Below are 26,118 nucleotides of genomic sequence, written 5' to 3' on the forward strand. Positions count from 1 at the left end.
TCATATTTTTTTTTCACAGTGCTTTTTATTTTTTTAAATCAAGGCTGTACTTGATCAAAGTTAACCCGGGGCTTAAAATATGGAGATCTATCACAGAAGTATATTTACCTTCACGTTACTGGAACTGGACATTTTAACTAGTTTGTCTGGGCCGCTGCTGAAGAATCTGTGGCCTCGTGGGCATTCATATTCAACACCAATGTATACACGAACATTCACTTCACCAGACTCTGAAAGCAACGACAAAAAACTTTTATACATACATATACAATAAAATTCAATGACTGGCATCCAAGCTAGCGGGGTGCAAAGAGCACCATACGAGTGTGATTGTTGACAGAGCAGCTAACCGGCTTCCATGCCAGAGCCACATAAAAGGCACCATTTGAGTGTGATCGTTACCAGCGTCACCTTACTGGCACTTGTGCCTGTGCTAGTAGGGTGCCAAGAGCACCAGCCGAGCGTGATTGTTGCCAGAGCAGCCATCTGGCTTCCGTGCCGGTGGCACGTAAAGGGCACCATTTGAGTGTGATCGTTACCAACGTCACCTTACTGGCACCTGTGCTGGTGGCATGTGTAAAAAGATTCGAGCGAGGTAGTTGCCAGTACTGCCTGACTGGCAATGATCGTAGCCGTTTGCCAGCCCCCTCTGGCCCCAGTGCCGGTGACACGTAAAAAGCACCCACAACACTCTCGGAGTGGTTGGCGTTAGGAAGGGCATTCAGCTGTAGAAACTCTGCCAGATCAAGTAAGGTAATGTTTCCCTGTAACCAAACATGCTTTTATGGAAGACTGTAAACAAAGGACACCTCTTGTATAAAAGGTGACACTCATTTACAATTATCACAAGGTGCCAAGGAAAAGAAATAGTATTGCATACCCACATGCATGTGTGTGTGTCTTTCTCTCTCAAAAAACCAGATGTGAGAAACAAATTGTTCAACTATTTCCATACTGGTTACAACTGTTTCATAATTAACTCAGGTTCTCAAAATAATTCTGAAATGTCACTTATAGGTGAAAGAGTGGCTGTGTGGTAAGTAGCTTGCTTACGAACCACATGATTCCAGGTTCAGTCCCACTGCATGGCACCTTGGGTAAGTGTCTTCTACTATAGCCTTGGGCCGACCAAAGCCTTGTGAGTGGATTTGGTAGATGGAAACTGAAATAAGCCTGAGCACCGCCTGACTGGTGTCCATGTCAGTGACACGTAAAAGCACCAACCGATCGTGGCCGTATGCCAGCCTCCTCTGGCCCTCGTGCCAGCGGCACATAAAAGCTCCACTACACTATTGGAGTGGTTGGCGCTAGGAAGGGAATCCAGCTGTAGAAACACTGCCAGATCAGACTGGAGCCTTGCACAGCCTCATGGCCTCCCAGACCCTGATCGAACCATCCAACACATGCTAGCATGGAAAATGGACGTTAAATGATGATGATGATGATATATATATATATATATATGTATGTATGTATATGTGTGTATGTTTGTTCCCACCAATATCGCTTGACAACCGATGCTGGTGTGCTTACATCCCTGTAACTTAGCAGTTTGGCAAAAGAGCCCGGTAGAATAAGTACCAGGCTTACAAGGAATGAGTCGTGGGGTCGATTAGCTCGACTAAAGGCGGTGCTCCAGCATGGTCACAGTCAAAGGACTGAAACAAGTACAAGAGTAAAAGAGTTACCTTTTTGAATCCTTTTTTGTTTGGTCTTTTTGTTTGCTTCTCCCAGACCAGGCCATTTGTCTTTCTCCATACGCAGCGAGATATCCCAGGGCAATAGGAAATTACTGCCGTGGAAAAAACCAGGAAGGTCCAAACCTAAGACAGATATAGGTACAGAGGGGCTTTTTATTGCAATAAATTTAGTCAGGGATCATATATTGAAACAGGTACAGAAATAGATACATATATTATAACCTTGGATCGTAGAATGACCCGTATTGCTTGGAGAGACCTATTGAGTCAAGTACGTTAACACCAACATCAAAATGAAAATCAAATGGAAATTGCAGTTAAGATACCCGTACCGGTGACACGTTAAAAGCACCATCCGATCGTGGCCGTTTGCCAGCCTCCACTGGCCCCTGTGCTGGTGGCACGTAAAAAGCACCCACTACACTCACAGAGTGGTTGGCGTTAGGAAGGGCATCCAGCTGTAGAAACACTGCCAGATCAGACTGGAGCCTGGCGCAGCCTCCTGGCTTCCCAGACTCTGGTCGAACCGTCCAACCCATGCTAGCATGGAAAACAGACGTTAAACGATGATGATGATTATAGTTGGTAGTTAATTGAAGGTTTGATACACTTCAACATTGCAAAAAGTGTGGAAGAAAATTAATGACAAGAAGTAAATTATCATAAAAGAAAAAATATTTTGTTTCCAAAACCTTCTGGATTTGGTAAATGGAAACTGAAGCCATGTGTGTGTGTGTGTTTGTTTACATTTATGCTTCTCTGAAAACTGCTCAGGTATGGGCGGTGATGTTGCTGTCAGTACCCCTGTCGATGGGTCATCCATTGGCTTTGCATCTCCAACGACATGTGGAATAAGATATCCCTTACTTGCAAAGCTGTTGTTTGCAACAGAAAGGGCACCCAGCTGTAAAACAATGCCTCAGCTATAAATTCATGAAACCCAAATGCCTGTGAGGGTGTTTGTTCTTATATTGGTTTAAGTCATTAGTGCTGGGTATTTTGTCAATCAGATCAACCCCGGTATTTAATCCAATTTAGGACTTGTTTTATCCATCTCTGTAAAACCACTAAGTTACCAAACATAACTAGTTTTTAAGTGGTGTCAACTAAAACACAAATATGGACACACACACACACATATACACGATAGGCTTCTTTCAGTTTCCTTCTGCCAAATCCACACGCAAGGTTTTGGTTAACCCAGGGCTATAGCAGAAGACTATAGTACAAGGTACATACAGTGGAAATGAACCAAGTTTGGGAGGTGAAATTTTATTTTTCATATATATATATATATCTCAGGGCTATAGTAAGAGACACTTGCCCAGGATGCTGGCTGTGCAGTGGGACTGAACCCAAAGCCATGTGCAAACTTCTTAAGTGCATAGCCAAAGATCTTTCAGTATAACACACACACATATGTAGAACAATTGTACTTACATACACACATGTATTTGTGCACACACACACACAGCAAGAAATAAATATAAATAAAAAGTGATAGTATAACCAAAAAGAAAAAAATTAGTAATTGGTTTCCTCACCTTGAGAGTGGACATAGGAGCTGGTCTTGCCCAGGGCACACAGTGACCATGATGAAAACTTAGGCAACAGTCCAGATGGAGAGTCTGAGTTAATCATATCAGGTAGATATTCTGTTGTTGAATGTTGACGGTCAAATACTCGCTCGACTTCTACAGAGGAAAGACAAAGTAGTAAAACAATACATGAAAGTTAAAAAGTCATCTAAATATCCATCTATCTTCTTTGCTCATTAATCTTGTAGATCTTAGGCACCTCCTCTGCAGGGCCCTATCAAAAGCAACCATAGTCATCTTCACCCACTATTCCTGAAAAGGTCATGCAGGGATATAGGGTAAAGTGGGTAGAGATCTAAAGCATCTTCTTCACAGGGCCCTATCAAAAGCAACTGTCATCATCTTCACCCACTATTCCTGAAAGGGTCATGCAGGGGTATAGATCTCAAGCACCTCCTCCAGAGGGCCCTATAAAAAGCAACCATCCTCATCTTCACCGACTATTCATGGAAGGATCATGTGGGGGGTATAGATCTCAAGCACCTCCTCCACAGGGCCCTATCAAAAGCAACTTCAGATTGGATTCTCAAACTGAGATTATGGATATTATCCAAACTTCTCTAATTCTTGGTCTAACCCTAGGTCTCCTGCAGGTTGGTTTGGCTGAAGAATGTATTTTGTGAGTCTTTCTTGTGACATTCTAATTACAAGACTCTAATAGCAGAGCTCTGACCTCTCAATGTGGAGAAGTAGCATCTCATCCCTGATCTCCAAGCCATGCATCCTGTTAAGTAAAGTTAATCCAAAGATCCTTCAGGAAAACTTAAATTTCAGCTGCATATATTTGGGATTATACTCTTTTGGTCATTACCCAACATTTATGATCCCAGGTGAGGACAGGCATAAAAAAAACCAAATTGAAGATACCGAGTTTTAATTTTTTGTCAAACTCTCCTCTTCTGAGAATTGAGTGCTGGAACAGGCAGAATATTGAGCAGGCATCTGTAAGTCTAACATCCTGTCTAGTTCCCTGATTGCCAGCTACACTAGAAGATTAAAAGGTTTCAGAAAACTACTTATATAGTAGCTACCCTGTCTAGGGTTGTAGGTGTGTAGCCTTGGTCAGAAGGCGGAAGGCCTATAGCAATGTCAGTCATCATCATCATTGTTTAATGTTTGTTTTCCATGCTGGCATAGGTTGGACGGTTCAACTGGGGACTAGGAAGCCAGGAGGCTGCACTAGGCTCCTATCTGATTCTGGCAGTATTTCTACAGCTAGATGCCCTTCCTAATGTCAACTACTCCGAGAGCATAGTAGGTGCTTTTTACAAGCCACCGGCACAGGAGCCAGAGGGGGCTGGCACTGACCACGTTCGGATGGTGCTTTTTACGTGCCACCAGCACAAGAGCCAGTCAAATGATAAATTTTTGAACGAAAACATTTCTCTCATAAGTGAACAAGTCAGTAATGGATATTGGCTACAAACCTGCAAGGAAAAGGTTCTAACAACCTTATAAAGTGTTGTGCAAATTCTACAAAAGCTTTCAGCAAACACCATCAAATAACATTCACAAAGAATCCGGAAAAACTTAGGACTTAACTGGAAATATAACCATGGTCTCAAATAATAACAACAGAGACAAGATGTACAATCAAGATCTCCCATACATCATAAGTCTGTATAGAATACATTAGTGGTATAGCCCAGCGTTGCTCGGGCTTGTTTACTTTTCGACCCTTTAGAATTGGAATTTTTGAAAAGTAAAAATTTTGCATTATGTAGCTTGTTATTCTCTTTAAGTAAGCATTTTTCTGGTTGAAATACACCGAAAAATGGCGACACAGCAGTCAAAAAAATCGTAAGAAATAGGGTTTTTCATAGAAAAAAAGCACCGTTTTGATGTAAATAATTTTTGGTTTTAACATGGTCCGATTTGAATTTTTTCTTCTACGAAAGAAAGAGCAAGCCTTCTTCTATCATACTCTCAATTTTGGTCAACTTGCGTCGCAGGGTCTCAGAGGAGATAGTGTTAGTTGAAGGCTACCAAAACCTGTCATACACAGACAACTTCAGCTTTGTATATATATAGATTTAGAAATAAAGGTTTCACACACAAAATATCTAAAAATGAAGCATTGACCACACTTTTATAAAACCAAAAGATTATAGAGACACATCAGCCACAGTCCGATGACTGAAACCAATAAAAGAATGAAAACACAAACAATACATTAGATCCACTGTGGACTTTCTGGTTCATACTTCATCTTACATAGGATCTCAATCTCCAGATAACAAACCAGGATACATTACAAAGAACAGGAAACCCACTCACTATGTATTATAAAATGTTGTGATTTTCTCATGCAATAGGGGTTGTTTAAAAATGGCAAGAAAAAGTTGTTTTTTTTTCATTTTTATTTACCTGGCTGTGTTAAACGGATCTCTTGTGGGTGGCTGTTGCTGGCTTCAGCAAGACTCTCTGTATTCATATTAGTGGATGCAAAAAGATCACTGCTTCCTGACTGACCTGCAGCAGACAAAATAAACATCTTATTACATATACATGTGCATACATATGTTACACACACACACACACAGACACACATATATACACACTATCTTTCTCTAACTTTACTCGTTACTTGTTTCAGTCATTTGACTGCGGCCATGCTGGAGCACCGCCTTTAGTCGAGCAAATCGACCCCAGGACTTATTCTTTGTAAGCCTAGTACTTTTTCTTTCGTTCTCTTTTGCCGAACTGCTAAGTTACAGGGACGTAAACACACCAGCATCGGTTGTCAAGTGATGTTGCAGGGCAAAAATACAGACACACACACACACATGTATATATATATATATATATATATATACACATATATACAACGGGCTTCTTTCAGTTTCCGTCTACCAAATTCACTCACAAGGCTTTGGTCGGCCCGAGGCTATAGTAGAAGACACTTGCCGAAGGTGCCATACAGTGGGACTGAACCTGGAACCATGTGGTTGGTAAGCAAGCTACTTACCACACAGCCACTCCTGCACCTATTGAAATTTTGAAGATACAAAATAATGCACGATTAACTGGAAACAATGGGAATAAGTATTACATTTAACAGAGTAATCTGAATGCTAAAGGACCAGGGAGCAAAAACATGATACAAAAGTGTGACAAATACAGTGACCTGTTTCAGATGTGATGAGGCTAGAACCTTACCAAGACTTAGTGCTAAGCTGAGGTTTCCAATTCCGTGTGTGATGTCGCTTTTAGAACCTTCTCGAAGATTGACGTTGCTGGGTTTGACAAGAGGAGATGGTTGAAAGCTGTCGGTCCCTGGTTTAAACACCGGTAGATCAACATGTTGCAAACTGCAACAGCAGCTTTTCTCCATACTGTCATAGAATTCAAAATTTGCTGCCTGACAATGAAATTAAAAGAAAATATTCCAAGTCAATACATTTGTATTCAACCTGCTGTTCTTGAGGAGACCTATTGAGTCAAGTACGTTAACATCAACATCAAAATGAAAATCAAATGGAAATTGTAGTTAAGATACCTGTGCTGGTGACACGTTAAAAGCACCGTCCGAATGTGGCAGATGCCAGCACCGCCTGACTAGCGTCCGTATCGGTGACATGTAAAAGCACCAACCGATCGTGGCCATTTGCTAGCATCCTCTGGCCCCTGTGCCGGTGGCACGTAAAAAGCACCCACTACACTCACGGAGTGGTAGGCGTTAGGAAGGGCATCCTGCTGTAGAAACACTGCCAGATCAGATTGGTGCAGCCTCCTGGCTTCCTAGACCTCGGTCGAACCATCAAACCCATGCTAGCATGGAAAACGGACATTAAACAATGATAATGGTGAAGGTATTGTTACCTACGAGCAGGTAATCAAAGTTTAAGACTATGCATGTGTGTGTGAAGGTGCATGGCTTAGTGGTTAGAGTGTTGAGCATACAATCATGGTTGGGAAGCAAGCTCCTTTCCACACAGCGACACTTGTGCCTCCAAATAATAAACATTTTTTTAACTGCCAGACTGGTTCCTGTGTCAGTGGCACATAAAAAGCACCATTTGTGTGTGGTTGATACCAATGCCACCTGACTGGCTCCCATACCAGTGGAATGTAAAAAACACCATTTGAGCATGGTTGATGCCAGTGCCGCCTGACTGGCCCCCATGCCAGTGGCATGTAAAAAGCACCCACTACACTCTGGAGTGGCCTGCATTAGGAAGGGCATCCAGCTGCAGAAACCTTGCTAGATCAGATTGGAGCCTGCATCTGTTTTGGCATAGTTTTTAATGGCTGGATGCCTTTCCTAACACCAAGCACTCCCCAGAGTGGACCGAATACATTTTTCATGGCACCAGCACAGATGAGGTCATTTTGGCATGGTTTTTACAGCTAGATGCCCGTTCAAATGCCAACAACTTCACAGTGTGGACTGGATGCGATTTATGTGGAATCAGCACTTGCAAGGTGACCAAGTAACTTACCAGACAAAGAATCTTTGAGCAGGGATGAGGCACTGGTGAGGGTGATGGAATGTTATAGTGTGACAGAGAGTGACAGAAAGATAAGGAATGAAACATAAGATCAGTAAAAGTTACCTCATGGTTGAAGGGGTCTTCTTTGTCAGCCTGTTTCCGTCCACAGTTGCAGGCAGCTTTTGTCTTCAGCTGGCTAGAGTGATACATGACAGGGAGGTGCTTGTTCTCCTCAGTTTCAATGGCATCGGGAAGTCGATGTAACTGACAAAACAAGGTCAAAGGTCAATAAACGGCTGAAAGTGGGAGGAGAGAGAAAGAGAGAGACTTACCAGCCGTGTTATGCAAACACCACCGAATAACATTCACAAAGAATCCAGAAAAATATAGGAGTTAAATGGAAATATAACCATGATCTCAAATAATAACAACAGAGACAAGATGTACAATCAAGATCTTCCATAAATCAACATGGTTCAGACTGCCCTTGTGTCTATAGTAAAAACTTCTACTTTTAAAGAGAACTAAATTAAAACTTCCTATTGAAGCATATATACAGAGTAATTTTGAAGGCACATGGCACAGGGGTTAGAGCATAGGGCACACAGTCACGAGGTGATAAGTTTGATTCCTGGAGTGGGCTGTGTTGTGTTCTTGAGCAAGACACTTTATTTCATGCTACTCCAGTTCACTCAGCTGTAGAAATGAGTTGTGACATCACTGGCGCCAAGCTGTATCGGCCTTTGCTTTTCCCTTGGATATCATCAGTGGCATGGAGAGACGAGAGGCTGGTATGCATGGGCGGTTGTCCATAAACAACCTTGCCCAGACTTTGTGCCTCGGAAGGGAACTTTCTAGGTGCAATTCCATGGTCATTCATGACCAAAGGGGTTTTTTAACCTGTTTACAGGGTTACGGTTAGGGTTAACAGAGGCAATACTAAAAAGAAACATATACGTGAGAGTTGCAATGAATATGGTTGTGAAAATACAGATGTAACATGAAATTGCCATGCAATGAAAAAACACTTGAGTATTAATAATTGAGTATTCTACCAGGCGTATATTGGATAGATATTAACCCTTAGTAGGTTGGATTCACAACCTCTAACTTTCTTGGAATATCTGAGACTCCTTTCGGTCACAAGACAGACCATGGAATTGCACCTAGAAAGTTTCCCGGACAAGTTCGGGCAAGGTTGTTTATGGAAGACTAGCAGTCGCCCATGCATACCGGCCTCCCATCTCCACGCCACCAGTGTTATCCAAGGGAAAGGCAAAGGGGATGATACAGCTTGGCACCTGTGATGTTGCAACTTATTTCTACAGCTGAGTAGAATATATATGTGTGTGTGTGTGTGTGTATGTGTGTTAGCTCAAGTACTCACAAGCATGTTCTCTGTACTGTTCATTTTGAATTACTGTGTGTGTGTGTGTGTGTGTAAGTAAGAAAGAAAGATGACAAAGGAATAAATGATTATTATATTATGAAATTCATTAGCTTACAGTTGTTTCTGCTCTAATATGGACTGATAATTGAGTGCCTGAACGATACCCTATATAACTTCATTGGAGCCTTCGATACGAAGTGTAATGTAACTGCATATGTGCCGTTGAATTTTTTTGTTTTCTTTCTTTGGCCATATTGCTGTTTTTTTCCTTTCCAATGAAGAGCTATGTATGAAACATCAAGAACTCCCGCTTGGTTACCGAACAACAACTATGTTGGCATGATTCCTAATCGAACTTTGCTCTCCAGCATCAAAAAGGTCACTGTGACATAGTCAGGTCAATGATAAAATTCCCAATTGCAAGTCAGGGGTGCGTCTTACAATATAGTCAAGTATATGTGGTGTATAGAAACATTATATATATGAAATTAGAAAAAACTCCTCACCGGGTTCACACAGTGCTGTCCGGTTAGACTGATCTCTTCACACAACTGCCTCCCACTCTTCCACCACTTCTCGCAAGCCTCTTCCAACTGACACAGGTATTTCTTATATGCAGCACCTCGAGCATACTGAGCAAAAACCCTCTTGGCTTGGTTGAACTGAAATGGAAAAAGGAAGGAAGAATAACAAAAAGTTTGGAGATGATGGCTGAGAGAGAGAGATCTGGGGTAATACTGCAGTTAGGATGGTGTCAGCTTTGAAATAGTAATATAGGAAGCAAACTGGCAGTTATTTCAGTTCTATATTTAAGAGATGAGGAATTATGTACATTGTTTACGTTTGATGGATATTTGTCCTCATCTTGTTTGTTGCTAACACAATGTTTCGGCTGATATACCCTCCAGCTTTCATCAGGTGTCTTGGGGGAAATTTCGAACCTGGGTTCTCATTCCTAATGTATTTTTCGATATTATTATTATTATTATTCATATACCCATGGGCATATGGCATAGTGGTTAAGAGTGCGGGCTACTAACCCCAAGATTCCGAGTTTGATTCCAGGCATCAAATTCTTGGGAGGGGGGGGGACTTTAGCAGAGTTCACTCCATTGCAAGCATTTGGTGGGGCCAAATCTTTGGTGTAATATCAACCTCCTACCTTCTGACCTGTCCTTGAGCCTCTTTAAAGAGTTATGGGTGCTGCCCATCCCTCTGAACTAAGCACTAAGAAAAATTATTCGAGCTGTAACTAACTAAATACCACAAGATCCAGTCCATTTCAGTCATGTGAAAGCAAAACTTTGAAGGGTTTTAGTGAAACAGGTTGACTCCAATACTTATTTTTGCTTCAAGCCTGGTATTTGGTCAGTAAGTTCTCTTTTGCTGAATTACTGATTAAGAATTTTGAGAGCTATGCATTGGAATGCAAGTTTCTGATATGACTTCCCATGCTAGATAAGTCAAATGATAACAGTTAGACAAATATAGGCTACCTCTGCATAGAGCCAATATCTCTACATAGAAAAAGAGCAGAGTTACAGGAGGTTTGATGGCAGTTCAAAACCAACAAGACCTGGGAGAGGAAGGTCTTTCATCAGAGAGGGATGGATAGGCTAGAATAAAAAAAACAGTGGAGAAAAGTTGTCAGGGGTATAAACTCCATAGGGAATAAAAGGCTTAAGTAAGGTATAAAGTGAGAACTGTGATAGATTTGGAGTAGAACTAGTTTGAGCAGTGTTTAACCTTTTAGCATTTAGATTACTCTGTCAAAATATAATGCTTGTTATTCATGCATTATCTCATAGCTTTGATATTTTGATGATGTGATTGACTATATTTAAAACGATATCATATGGTAAGTGTGAGAGGCCACATCTGGCTGGATTGAAAACAAAACAGGTACAGTATATTGGCTAAATATGGCCAATTTAGATGCTGAAGTCATCATCATCATCATTATTTAGCATCTGCTTTCCATGCTAGCATGGATTGGACGATTTGACTGAGGACTGGCGAACCAGATGGCTGCACCAGACTCCAATCTGATCTGGCAGAGTTTCTACAGCTGGATGCCCTTCCTAACGCCAACCACTTCAAGAGTGTAGTGGGTGCTTTTACGTGTCACCGGCACGAGGGCCAGTCAGGCAGTACTGGCAACGACCACGCTCAAATGGCGCTTTTTATGTGCCACCTGCACAGGAGCCAGTCCAGCGACACTGGCTACGACCTCGCTCAGATTACTCTGTCAAATATAATGCTTGTTATTCATGTTGTTTTGAATTAATTATGTATTATCTCATAGCTTTGATGTTTTGATGATGTGATTAATTATTTTTAAAACGATATCATAGGCACAGGAGTGGCTGTGTGATAAGTAGCTTGCTTACCAACCACATGGTTCCGAGTTCAGTCCCACTGCGTGGCACCTTGGGAAAGTGTCTTCAATTATAGCCTCGGGCCAACCAAAGCCTTGTGAGTGAATTTGGTAGAAGGAAACTGAAAGAAGCCCGTCGTATATGTGTGTGTGTGTGTGTGTGTCTGTTTGTCCTCCCACCATCGCTTGACAACCAATGTTGGTGTGTTCACATCCCCGTAACTTAGCAGTTTGGCAAAAGAGACCGATAGAATAAGTACTAGGCTTGCAAGAAATAAGGTCCTGGGGGTCGAGTTGTTCGACTAAAGGCGGTGCTCCAGCATGGCCACAGTCAAATGACTGAAGCAAGTAAAAGCATAAAAGAAAATAAAAGAATATGGTAAGTTGGAGAGGCCACATCTGGCTGGATTGAACACAAAACAGGTACAATATGTATGGCCGATTTAAATGCTGAAGTCATACCAAATATATTTTTGCTTCAGACTTACTTCTCCATCTGATAAATGTACAAAATCTATAAAGAAATCGTTGATAACAAACTCACCTTGGAGAGATGGTAGCTATTTGTGTAGTGGGTTGGTAGGCCTTCTTGGTATGCAGTCTCTGCAACAGGCAGTACTTTGTTACAACGACTGTGGAGGAAAACAACAACAAATTATATAAGATTAGCAACAACAAAATGATTACAACAAAATTAACAACATATGAAACGCTGTATTCGTTTATTCTGTTACTGGTTTCAATCATTGGACAGCAACCATGCAGTGCTACCTCCTTAAAGGGATTAGTTAAATGTAGTGCTTATTTTACAAGACCCTTTGTCACATTGTTGACTTATGGGGAAGTAAACAAAACAAGACTGGCCATCATCAAGTAGGGTGTGGGACAAACACAAAGACACATAGAACACACAACAGGCTTCCATGGCATTTCTTATTTCTTTATTGCCCACAAGGGGCTAAACATAGAGGGGACAAACAAGGACAGACAAAGGGATTAAGTTGATTACATTGACTCCAGTGCATAACTGGTACTTAATTTATTGACCCCGAAAGGATGAAAGGCAAAGTCGACCTCGGAGGAATTTGAACTCAGAACGTAAAGGCAGACAAAATACCGCTAAGCATTTCGGCCGGCGTGCTAATGTTTCTGCCAGCTGGTCGCTTTACCACAAGCTTCTTACCACATAGCCATCTTAAATAAGAGCGTATAAATATTGGGTTAAAAGCCCTTGGGACAGAAAAAGCACATGCATGTGTGAGTGCACATGTGTATTACTGTCCTTGCCATGACATCATGTGATAGTTTTAAACAAGAGCGACCACAATGTAAGTGGTGCCTTTTGTTTTCAGTCTTCTGTGTAAACATGTTTGGCCATAGGGAAACACTGAATTGCTTGCTAACAGATAGGAGTTGTTGAGAAGAAAGGCATAGAAAATTCACCTCAACAAATTCCATCTGATCCATGCAAACATGGAAAAATGTATGTTAAAGCAATGATGATGACGGTGAACAACAAAGAAAAAAATGATCGGGAAGAAAAAGAGAAAGGTAAGATGGAGAGGTAGGGGGAAATCTGAAAAAAAAAAAAAGATTTTTTAAAAATAAATAAAGTAATAATATTTCTCCTTACTTCTCTGAAAATCTAATGTCTACATCAAGCTTGGTCCTCATCTTATTGAAGAAGCTTTGAGCTTTGGTATCTGACAGTTCATTAAAATATAATTGGTAAAGCTTTGATGCCAAGGTAAACCAAGTGCTAGCTGTGGCCATCTGAAGAGAAGGAGATAAAAGAACAAAGAGATTATTTGTTGTGGGGCTATAATGGTTTAAAAGAAAAAAAAATCTGAAGTATAGGCATACTTTAACATGCATTATTTCGAATTAAATCTTTATATTTTTTAAAATGTATTTTCGTTTTACGCCATTTCTTGGAACGAACTGTCAACTAAGTTGAGGTATGCCTGAATTTAGAAATTTAGTTTGACACCTGTTTCTGTCTTCATTTCTAATCTTTCTCTCTCTCCAGCTGGGTAACCTAGTACTTCCTCTTCAGCAAGACACCTATATCTGTCTCACTATAACCTTTTCATCATCACCTCCTTCAATACCTCCTCCTTAAAAGTTTTTGTCTTGCAAGTACTTGGAGACCCAGTCGGTGCTGGTGCCACTTAAAAGCACCCAGTCCTCACTGTAAAGTAGTTGGTGTTTGGAAGGGCATCCAGCTGTAAAAACCTTGCCAAAACTGACCTTGCCTGTGGTTGTGCCATATAAAAAGTACTAAGTCCACTCTGCTGAGTGGTTGGTGTTAGAAGGGCATGGCACTGTAAAAAATCTTGCCAAAACAGTCACAGGAGTCTGGTGCAGGCTTTGGCCTGGCCAGCTCTTGTGGTACCGTCCCACCCATGCTAGCATGGACGTTAAATGATGATGATATTAACTGTGCTTGTGCCATGAAAAACGCACCCAGTACACAGTATAAAGTGGTCAGCATCAGGAAGGGCATCCAGCCATAGAAACCATGCCATAACAGATAACTGGAGCAGCTCTCCTGCTTACCAGTGCCCACTGAACCATCCAACCCATGCCAGCATGGAAATCAGAAAATAAATGATGATAATGAGTTCCGAAGCATATCTGGTTTTTTTTTAACACTATGTCAAAAAAAGGATATTTTCAGGACAAAAACTGCAGCTTCAGGCTTTTCAACAATAAGCATATGCAAAGTTTGTCACTTAGATAAAGATTTTATTCTAAAGCTGCATCTATTGCAGAGTTCAATTTTATTCAGCCTCGTCAATGTCATTACAAATCAGTGTATTGTTTATACAACGTATACTTCAGACTGGCTGATTTGACCTGGTTTCCAAAGTGGCACTGACAAGCTGCAAAAGCAGTGAAATACTATATCTGCTACTTGTCTTCACTTCTGGAGTGATTTCATTTTTGCCTAAGTCTGAAGTATACTGTGTTTTACATTACACTATGTATATAAAGAGATTTTTTTCTGGGGAGGAAAAAAACTGTAACTTCTCACTTTTCAATGAAACACACACACACACAAAGTATGTCATAGATAAAGATAAACTTGCTTGAATGGTAGAACTTAAATTAGAGCTTGGGCCGGTTTCCTGGTTTCTCTGGCATATAAATTCCACACTGGACATGATACTGGTTTAAAAATAACCCTTGGAGGGAAAAAAAGTCAAAGTATCTAAACTTGTATGATGACAACAACATACAATTCTCACAAGTCAGAGCAAAGTTTCTAAAATGGGTGAAGAAACTGAAAAAAACTGCTTTGGTCCAATGATAGAATGTCTGTCATGTTTACAGAAGAAATGGGTTCAAGTCCTACTGGCAGCTTTGAATTTTCCATCTAAGGGTCTTTTTCACTTAATATTTATACACTATTTTCTTATAGCACCCAGCACACACTGTAAGGAGGTTGGCATGAGGAAGGGCATCCAGCCATAGAAACTGAGCCAAACCAGACTGGAAGCTGATGTAGCTCTCGCATTTGTCAGTTCTGGTCAAATCATCCAACCCATGTCAGCATTAAAAACCATTTATTTCACGTCTAGTCTTCCATGCTTGCATGGGTCAGATGGAATTTTACTGTGGCAAATTTTCTATGACTGGACACGCTTCCTGTTGACATCCCACATTTGTTTCTCCAAAGGCCGGACTGGAAATGAACACCATTGCTCGTATGACGTCAAGACATTTGCATACATACACACACATACAAATGTATATACATAAAATCACCTCCCTCCGACAAGTCATCCTGATGAGACATCTGCGTTGGCTGGGTCATGCCCTCCGTTGTCAACCAGGAGAATTCATCTACGAAGTAATTGCCCCAGCTCCCCTTCAGGGTTTGCGAAAGCGATGTGGTGGACAATGAAAAACCTGGCTGATGACAGTCAAGGCTGATCCAACCTAGGCCCCCATGTCTACGGTGTTCGCCGCTGGAATAAGGAGTGGTTGGAGATCACGCATTCGTTAGCATCAAATTGCCAGGTCAGGTCGGCGTTTGTGAGAGATGCAGCATTGAGGATGAATGAAGCCAGCTCAGCCCACCCCGGGTGAATGCTGCTCAAATCAAGTCATATACATGATGGGCTTCTTTCAGTTTCTGCTGAACAAATCTTTGTCTTGAAAATTACTTGCTGACCCTACCAGTACTGGTGCCATATAAAAAGCATGCAATCAACACTGTAGAGTAAGTGGTTGGCATTTGAAGGGGCAACCTGCTGTAAAAACCATGCCGAAACAGACAGCAAAGCCTGGTACAATCTTCTACATAACCAGCTTCTGTCAAACTGTCCAACCCATATCAGCATGGAAAGCAGCTGTTAAATAATGATGATGAAATCTGCTCACAAAGTCCTGGTCGGCCTGGGGCTACAGTACAAGAAACTTGTCTATGGTACAAAGCAGTGGAACTAAACCCAAGTCTGCATGATTAAGAAGCAAGCTTATTTCTTTATTGCCCACAAGGAGCTAAACATAGAGGGGACAAACAAGGACAGACAAAGGGATTAAGTCAATTACATCGACCCTAGTGCGTAACCGGTACTTGATTTATCGACCCCGAAAGGATGAAAGGCAAAGTTAACCTCAAAAGCATGAAAGGCAAAGTCAACCCCAAAACCCTGAAAGGCAAAGTCGACCCCAAAAGGATGAAAGGCAAAGTCGACCTCTTAACACACAGCCACTCCTGCACCTATAGTTAAAAATATTTAAATGAACTTAAGCCGAAGCTGTAAACTTGTAGATCTGTCCAACCCACTGTCAAGATAAGCATTAACCATTTGGGGCAGTAGGAAATAAAGTAAACAATAAACCAATAGAAATAAGCTAAAACATGATGTAAATCTGTGCACCCACCTCGAACAATGCTGGCACTTGCCTTTTACCGACATTGTCATCAAAACCTTTATTGAATGCCAGCTCAATATGAGGCCAAAGGAAGTCGTGAAAGCTGTTATCAGACGATGAACATTTATTGAGAGATGTGGTATGGCTGAGGTTGTCAGTACGACCGGGACTACCTTGGTTGGTGCGACGACTCGTTTGATAGCTTTTACCTTTCATGGGTTCTGAGAAAAAAGGAAAGAAAAAATAAAAAATGATGAAGCTTAAAAATAATACATTGGAAATCAGACACATTCACTCAAAATTTCATTATCCTTAATGGCACTTATTCTATTGGTCCCTCTTATTAAACTGCTAGGTTATTGGGATGTAAGCAGACCGACATTGGTTGTCAAGCGGTGGTATGGAACACACACAATGAGTTTTCCATTTTCCATGCCTGCACAAGTCAGACAGAATCTGGTGAGGCAGATCTTCTGTGGTTAGACAGATTTTCACACAAGACAGGAAACAAATGACACCACTTGCATGACGGTGATGCTTGTTTACAACTATTGCGTACGATCAGGGAGACACAAACACATACATACATATGTAAGTTTGTGTTTCTGTGTGTCTCGCACACATAACCTGAAAACTGGTGTTGGTTTGTTTACAACCCTATGACTTAGTTTCACAAAAAGATTGCCACCTGAGGTTGCCTCTGATTCTGTATTACAAACTGCTCATTTTAAAGTGATCTAAATTAAAAATTTCCATCACATTGTATGCTAATTTATGCTCCAAACATCAGCATAAACCTATTGTTACCATATTTATGCAGGCAGACACTGTCTTTGTTTCAGCTGATTTTGAAAATAATGAAAAATTTGGTAAAATAACTGCCATTACAAATGTTTGGTTTAGAACAAAATTTAAGATAAAATTTTGATGTGGCTGTGTGGTAAAGTAGCTTGCTTACGAACCACATGGATCCGGGTTCAGTCCCACTGCGTGGCACCTTGGGCAAGTGTCTTCTACTATAGCCTCAAGCTGACCAAAGCCTTGTGAGTGGATTTGGTAGACGGAAACTGAAAGAAGCCCGTCGTATATATGTATGTGTGCGTGTGTCTGTGTTTGTCCCCACCAACATCGCTTGACAACCGATGCTGGTATGTTTACGTCCTCAGATTTCAAGGTCAGTCTGTACCAAGCGGCTTCATTCCAAGTACTTTAGCTCTGTTACCATAGCAACAGTCTCAATACCTTTTTTTTTTCTCCAGATACCTTGTAAAAGACAGACAACATCATCGAGAAACTTACCTCCATCTTTATTTACTGTGTGGGTGTTTCGTAGCTGCAGGAGGAAGTAGGCGACAGGATCACTGCTGTCGGATCTTCGGCTGTTGATGAACACAAACTCTTGGTTGGCTGGCACGGCAAACAGGGAATTGTTGCTGCAGACAATAAAATAAATAATCAGAAACATTTGTATATCCCTCTTACTTGTATATACTATTGTATATACAAATATATTATCATCATCATCATCATTTAGCGTCCGCTTTCCATGCTAGCATGGGTTGGACGGTGCAACTGGGGTCTGGGAAGCCAGAAGGCTGCACCAGGCCCAGTCTGATCTGGCAGTGTTTCTACGGCTGGGTGCCCTTCCTAACGCCAACCCTATATATATATATATACATCATCATCATCGTTTAGCGTCTGCTTTCCATGCTGGCATGGGTTGGACGGTGCATCTGGGGTCTGGGAAGCCAGAAGGCTGCACCAGGCCCAGTCTGATCTGGCAATGTTTCTACAGCTGGATGCCCTTCCTAACGCCAACCACTCCATGAGTGTAGTGGGTGCTTTTTACGTGCCACTGGCACAGGTGCCAGACGAGGCTGGCAAACGGCCAAGATCGGATGGTGCTTTTTACGTGCCACCGTAATATATATTTGTATATACTACTGGTTCATTTTCACTCTTTTCCCTAAATACAAGTAGCCATGTAATGCCTGTACAACAAGTAGCGGCTCTACTCCAACTTTTTCTCTCATACCTTAACCCCCATCTGACAAGAGGATGCAGCCCTGCCCCTCAGGCTCTATAGACTTGTGAGCTACATGGTAGCCTCGGTAGTACTGGTGGCATGAAAAAATGCACCCAGTACACAATGTAAAGCAACTAGCATTAAGAAGGGCAACCAGCTCTGAAACCATGGCAACATGGATGCTAAATGATGATTCTTTTGTTCTTCTATTTGTTTCAGTCTTTTGACTGTGGCCATGCTGGAGCACCACCTTTAGTCGAGCAAACCGACCCCAGGACTTATTCTATTGGTCTCTTTTGCTGAACTGTTGAGCGACGGGGACGTGAACATATCAGCATTGGTTGTCAAGTGATGTTAGGGGGACAAACACAGATGCACAAGCATATACACGCACACATATATATATACATATATACGACGGGCTTCTTTCAGTTTCTGCCTACCAAATCCACTCACAAGGCTTTGGTCGGCCCGAGGCTATAGTAGAAGACACTTGCCCAAGGTGCCATGCAGTGGGACTGAACCCGGAACCACGTGGTTTGTAAGCAAGCTACTTACCACACAGCCATATATACACACACATCTCTTTCATATATATAAGGAGCAGGCATGGCTGTATGGTTAAGAAGCTTGCTTCCAAACCACAGGGTCGGGTTCAGTCACACTGTGTAGAACATTACAAAAGGGTCTTCTACTATAACCCCAGGCCAACCAAAGCCTTGTCAGTGGATTTGATAAATGGAAACTGAAAGAAACCGGTGTATGTGTTTGTACACATGTACACCCAGAACCATGCTGTTAGCTTAGGAGTGAAATTTAAGATTTCTCGGCCTTCTGTGAATCGGTTATGATAAAACTTTTCCCAGCTGGTTTGCACGCTATGGCAACACCATTGTTATGTTTTCATTATTCTGTGTAACATCCTTTTTTTATTTCAGATTCTTCAGTTTTTGGGTGAACCACACTAATAGATTTTGAATGAAAATAGTCCATCTAGACTGTTTTTTTCCCCCCAGAAAATGAAAGGTAATTGTACACATTAAGCATATATTAAATATATATGTAACAGAAAATCATAATAAATATAACATTTATTTAGCCATATGAGTGCCATTTTGACGGATAACTTCAAAAGTGCTATTAGTCATAGAATCTGTTAATTACTTATATGCACCCAGGTTGTTGTTGCTGTTAAGCAACAAGACGGGTAAGGGTGATTAGGTGATGGTCTAGGGCTTAAGGGCAGGAGACCCCAAACCTTGGATAAGAAAAAAAAAAAACTTTGGCCGTCTTGTTGTAGTCGTGGGCTCTTCGTTGACACCCGACACCACTGGGAGGTGGCCCTCGAAGTCGCTGGAAATGGAGATCTCCAGGTCCAAATTCTTGGACGGCTGTACCCAGGTTGGACTGCCTCTGCTGCAGCTTTGACGGTTACTCATAAGACATCTTTTGATGTAAATTGGTGTCCATCAGCATAAACATGTTGCGATGGATCAAAGATTTTCGATAGGGCTGAGATCAGGAGATGCTGGTGGCCACACTATCGACCTTTCACCTTGTATGCCGCAAGACCCTGAGTACTGTTTGGCTGGTCTTAACAGAGTGGGAGGGAGCATTGTCATGCATGAATACGAGATTCCTTAGAAATGACAGTGGAATGTCTTCCAGCCAGGGATCCTTCAGGAAACCGCAGTAGGTGGCTGCAGTCACTTTTAACCCCCTCCCACAATATGACTCTTCCACCCTGTTGTTGATGTCGTAAACATTGGTGATGCTCATCTCCAAAGTAGACGCATCTGCCAATCAGTTCTATTTAGCCACATGAGCTTGGTTTCGTCAGTGAACAGAACACACTCATGTCTAACATCATGTACTTTTGGGCCTACTGAAACCTCAAACTCCTGTGACGGAGCGTTAAAGGAGGCAGTTTCAGGGGTTCTCAAATCAAAGTAATGGTCCCAAGGAAGTGATTTCTGGTGGTTTTCAGTACATACATCTAAAGCAAAATTCTTTTAGGGGTCCTTAAAATACTGGTGTGGATCACTGTTTACTATTTTGTTGCATAGACCCCAGTTGTGAACCACTGTTTTAGATGGAAGATTGGAAGTGAACAGTGAACAACAATGTTTATGTAAACAGTGATGCTTATTTTAAGTAGGCGATGCCAACACACACACACACACACACACAATATTTGAATGGTACTTTATTTTAGTGACCCCAAAAGGATGAAAGGCAATGTTGACCTAGGTGGAATTGAAACTCAACATCAAAACCAAGAACAAATACCAAAAAGCATTTATTCCTTTGTTCTAACTATTCTGCCAACTCATAATTCTTTCAGGGGTTCTTGCAAAGCAATGGTCCAGAGAATGCGATTTCTGGTGGTTTACGGTACTTGTTTGTCCAGGTTTCCCATGTAACTTGCGGCCAATGATCCTTCAATCCTTAGCTGTCACAGTCTTGGAGGTTCCACAATCGAATAGTTTCCTCCTTGGTGAAGGGTCCATCAGGAATCATCTAACTGTGTCTGCAAAAGGCCTGAAGTTTTTGTGGACAGGGGCTAGTTTACGACGTCAATCCCAGTACTCAGGTTATTGTCAGTCCATATTACTCCATAAGGGGCAAAATACACCCCTCATTAGTTTCAATTAAATTCTAAAATAATCATGAATTTAGACTAGTTTCATTAAACAACTGTAACTTTTTTACTTAGCAACATATAATGTGATATTTGGAATATAATTAAAGAAAGGCTTCTTAATCAGTTCTATTGCATAACTTTTGTCTTAAAGTGACTTTAATTACAGGCAAATCCAGGTAAACTGAGCAAAAGGTAAAAATATAAAAATTTTGTTTAAACATCACCATAGAAAATGAATCATCAGCTAATATTCAATTGGGTATGCAACAAAATTTTGATATAGAAGAATTGTGCACATCACTAGATCATCAGTTGAATTTAATGCACAACAGAACAGGTGTACCATAAAGGTGAAATAAACTGAAATACTGGAATCCACCGTAAGTTTGACCGAACTAAAAAAAAAAACGGTCAAAAAATAATATACGGCCCTGGTTATGGTATGGAAGTGATAAATTCCAGACCACATCGTACCCTAGACCATGCTGACTAACATTATTTTTCCTGTATCAAAACTAAATTCACAGCAGTACTCTGTATTTGCCACGGAAATTTTCCAAACTTTGATCCCCCATATTGTGGGCTTTCCTGGCATATACTGTTTGTTTAAATTCTGTGTAATAGTTTGTTTCCGCAGAGATCGCTCCAAACAAGCATACTAAAAAAAATAAAAGTCTAACAGTTTTGCTTCCTAAGAAAGACTATGGATAGACCCCATTTCCTCAGAAAAATTGCTAATAAAAACATTTTTAAAGTTTTTACTTCATTCCGATGTAAAATTGTCTTTGCTGTTGCTATCACCGCTTCCAGTTTCTTCAGAATCACTGCTTTAGGTTTTGGTTACAGAAATATCCTATTCCTTTTCGTACACCACGTGCTGTTGTACCTTATTCATTCTTTTTCTCGATATCCCAATATTTTCTGTTGAAAACTTTAAAATTCGAAATCACTGCTTGACAGCATGAAACTCCTATCCATTTTCAAAGTTGAAAAAAAAAACAATGCCGAAAAAGTATGGAAAAAAATCTCCCAAAATTCACTGAGTTCAGATATCACGTCAAGATACTATAACTCAACTATTTACAAAGTGAAGTCACATATTTTCACAAATGTACTAACGTGATTTGTGCTTAAATTCACATTTAAATAACAATGGGTGCTCTCAGCCGGCTATGGCTGGGTTGGTCTTATGAACCAAAAAATTTTTCGGCTGGCTACAGCCAGGTTAGTATCGAAAGGGTTAATGTCCACTTTTCAGTGGTTGCATGGGTCAAACAGAATGCATTGAAGTAGATTTTTCTATGGATGGATGCTTTTCCTGTCACCAGTCTTCACTTTCAAATGACTGAAACAAGTAAAAGAATGCACACACACACACGTCATCCATATAACTAACACTGAGACTAGAGCAACAACTGAACTGGTGATGTGATACAAGATTTACTAGCATTAAAATGGAAACAGAAAGCTCTATCTGTTGTAGGACTGTACCTGATATTTGTGATCACACGAGACTTCCTCAGCAGACGATAAATCTGATCCTCCATAGCATGCTGCAGTCGTTTCAGTGGAGGGTTACGCTGAAATAAGAAACAAGAAATATGAAGTAAGGTGCCAGCATGGCTATGTGGTCAAGAAGTTTGCTTCCCAACCACATAGTGGCAGGTTCAATCCCACAGCGTGGCATTTTGGGAATGTGTATTCTAGTATAGCACTGGCAGATTAAAACCCCAAGAATCAATTTGGTAGACAGAAACTGAAAGAAGCCCATTGTGTGTGTGTATTATTATTATTACTTTTATTTTAAACAGTTTGGTTCAGTCCCATGCAGTTTGAAGTTCCATAGGTTCCTTGCAGTTGCAGGTGCCAGACGAAACTGTTAAAATAATAATATATGTAAATCTTACTAAATGTGTTGAGTGCTTCTTGCTTTTGTTTGTCCACTCACCCTTATATACAAATCATAAATCCCACCAGGTAGATGACCCTGCTCAATCAAACAAATCCCAAATCCCTTCAGGTAGATGGCTCTGCATGATCTGTAGAAAAGGTGTAGCTAGAAATTCCATAAGATATACTCGGTGCAAGCTATGGATACATAAGAGGTGCAGCAATATCAGAGGAAGGTTAACAGGGAAAATAGTTTTTTGTGTGTGGTAGGTGCACAGGTACAATAAGCACTAAAAATGTGAAGAAAATAGACTCCATCAAATGCCAAAGGGAAAAGCTAGAAGTAGTTGATAACTTCTGTTATCTAGGTGACCAAGCCAGTAGTGTGGGTGGATGATCCGAGAGTGTAACTGCTAGAACAAAAATAGGTTGGGCAAAGTTCAGAGAGCTCCTACCTCTGTTGGTAACAAAAAGCCTCTCCCTCAGAGCGAAAGGCAGATTGTATGAGGCCTGTGTGTGAACAGCCATGTTACACAGCAATGAAACATGGGCTGTGACTGCTGAGGACATGTGTAGCTTGAAAGAAACGAAGCTAGTATGCTTTGCTGGATGTGTAATGTCAGTGTGCATGTACAACAAGGTGTAAGAGTCTTGAGAGAAAAGCTGGGCATAAGAGGCATCAGATGTGGTGTACAAGAGAGACGACTGTGATGGTATGGTAATGTGATGCGTATGGATGTGGATGGTTGTGTGAAGTGCTGATCTCTACCAGTCGAAGGAAGGCATGGAAGAGGGAGATGCAGGAAGGCATGGGACGAGGTGGTGAAGCATGATCTTCAAACTTTGGGCCGCATGGAGGCAATGACAAGTGACCAAGACTTTTCGTGATATGCTGTGCTTGAGAAAACCTGTCAAGCCAAGTGAAATCATAGCTGTAGTCATTGTTGGTGTCAAGTAACTGGTACCCATGCCGGTAGCATGTAAAAAGCACCTTTCGAGTGTGGGGCCTCAAGGAGGCAATGTGGCTGATGCTGGTATCACATAACTAGTACCCATGCTGGTGGCACAAAAAGCACTTTCCAAGCACTGGGCCTCATGGAAGCAATGACAAATGACCAAGACCTTTGGCAATATTCTGTGCTTGAGAAGAAGACCCATCAAGTGAAGTGAAATCGTAGTTGTGGCAGATATTGGTGTCATGCAAACTGGCACCCGTGCTAGTGGCATATAAAAGTACCCATTACACTCTTGGAGGGCTTGGCGTTAGGAAGGGCATCCAGCCATAGAAACCATACCTAATCAGACTACAGTTTGGTACAGCCCCTCAGCTTACCAGCCCTGGTCAAACTGCTCAGCCTATGCCAGCATGGACAACGGATGCTAAATGATGGTGGTGATGATGATATATACATATATATATATATATATCATCATCATTTAGCATCCGTTGTCCATGCAACCATAGAAACCATGCCAAATCAGACTGGAGCCTGGTGTACCAGTCTCAGTCTCAAACCATCTAAACCATGCTAGCATGGAAAGCAGATGCTAAATGATGATGATACACACACCCATGTACAAACAAGCACACACTGACACACAAAATAAACATCGTTGCACGGGGTGATGGAGGTTAGACTGGTCCTTTTCTTACCTGAGATCGAGGTTTCATATCATTGTCTTCGGTTGAAATATCAAGCAGTGTGGTCTGGAAGACAAACAGCACCCGAGGTGAACACGGCCGGGCACTCAGGTACCATTCCTTAGAAATGTGGAGCCCTTGCAGCTGTTCGCTCATCACACTTAATAACTGGACCCTGAAATTAGCAACAGAGTGTCTCAATAACAGTAACAACAACAAATTAATACTAAAAGACTGCATTTATTATGGTGTAGTCTCAGAAGCTACACAGAAGTCATACTTAATAGATATTAGGTTAGACATGGCCTTATTGGTAAGTCTGCTTCATAATCAGTTGATGTCTATTTCTTTTTACTACCCACAAGGAGCTAAACACAGAGGGAACAAACAAGGACAGACAAATGGATTAAGTCGATTACATCGACCCCAGTGCATAACTGGTACTTAATTTATCGACCCCGAAAGGATGAAAGGCAAAGTCAACCTCGGTGGAATTTGAACTCAGATGTAGCGGCAGACGAAATACCGCTAAGCATTTTGCCCGGTGTGCTAACATTTCTGCCAGTTCGCCACCTTTATCAGTTAATGTCTAGGTTCCATGCTGGTTTGGATTTGATGGTTTGAGAGGATCTGATGACCCCAAGATCTGCATCATGTTCAGATGTCTACTTTGAATTGATTTCTATTGTTAGATGGCCTTCTTAACATCAACCACTTTCTTTACAGCATGTACCGTGTGCTTTTTTTTTTTGTGTGCCACCAGCGCAAATGTCATGCATGTGGATTCCTATATTTCTCCATCTTCCAAGACATCCAGCCATAGAAAATCTGCCTCAACAAATTTTGTCTTTGGAACATACAGTGTTTCAACATTGTTGTGTCTTATCAGGCAGAGTCATGCTGGACTAATGATTCTAATACAAATTCATGGCTATGGTTAATAGCTTCAGCAAACAAATTATCTGCTGACGTATACTATTTGCCACGAACTCATTATTGTGAACGACTGAATCAATTTCTTCAATTCTTTTAAAATGCATCTGCACTTATTTATTCCAGTGTTTACTTTCCTGTAATTTAGCAGTTCAGCAGAAAAGACCAGTTACAGTGAGTACAACATTTAAAAAGTATAACCTGGGATCAATCTGTTTAACTAAATCCTTTAAGGTAGTGTTCCAGCATGGCCATGGTCTAATGACTGAAACAAGTTAAAGATAAACAGACATGCTGTTGTTTAACCCTAGGTCATCTCTGATCAAACAGGGCTGTCATTCAAAGCATTCAGTCACGATTGTTATACTCTCTCGTTTCAGTCATTTGACTGTGGCCATGCTGGAGCACCGCCTTTAGTCAAAGAAATCGCCCCCAGGATTTATTCTTTGTAAGCCCAGTACTTATTCTATCGGTCTCTTTTGCCAAACCGCTAAGTTACGGGGACGTAAATACACCAGCATCGGTTGTCAAGCGATGCTGGGGAGACAAACACAGACAGACACACACACACACATATATATATATACATATATACGAT

General features: G+C 41.2%; 1 protein-coding gene across 1 annotated transcript in view; it reads right to left on the bottom strand.

Annotated features, from left to right (window-relative positions):
* Nucleotides 1-26,118, bottom strand: part of LOC115219039 (protein SMG8) — a 43,527-nt gene that overhangs the window by 5,127 nt on the left and 12,282 nt on the right. Inside the window, exons 7-19 of the mRNA XM_029789087.2 lie at nt 24,600-24,762; nt 22,547-22,635; nt 17,685-17,818; nt 16,395-16,606; nt 13,132-13,271; nt 12,043-12,130; nt 9,628-9,783; nt 7,855-7,995; nt 6,458-6,659; nt 5,666-5,770; nt 3,245-3,394; nt 1,689-1,823; nt 109-230 (exon numbers count right to left, since the gene is read on the bottom strand). Coding sequence (XP_029644947.1) covers nt 109-230; nt 1,689-1,823; nt 3,245-3,394; nt 5,666-5,770; nt 6,458-6,659; nt 7,855-7,995; nt 9,628-9,783; nt 12,043-12,130; nt 13,132-13,271; nt 16,395-16,606; nt 17,685-17,818; nt 22,547-22,635; nt 24,600-24,762 — 1,837 coding nt within the window. The remainder of the gene's footprint in view (nt 1-108; nt 231-1,688; nt 1,824-3,244; nt 3,395-5,665; nt 5,771-6,457; nt 6,660-7,854; nt 7,996-9,627; nt 9,784-12,042; nt 12,131-13,131; nt 13,272-16,394; nt 16,607-17,684; nt 17,819-22,546; nt 22,636-24,599; nt 24,763-26,118) is intronic.

This window comes from Octopus sinensis, linkage group LG14, assembly GCF_006345805.1.
Source record: "Octopus sinensis linkage group LG14, ASM634580v1, whole genome shotgun sequence".
Lineage (NCBI taxonomy): Eukaryota > Metazoa > Mollusca > Cephalopoda > Octopoda > Octopodidae > Octopus > Octopus sinensis.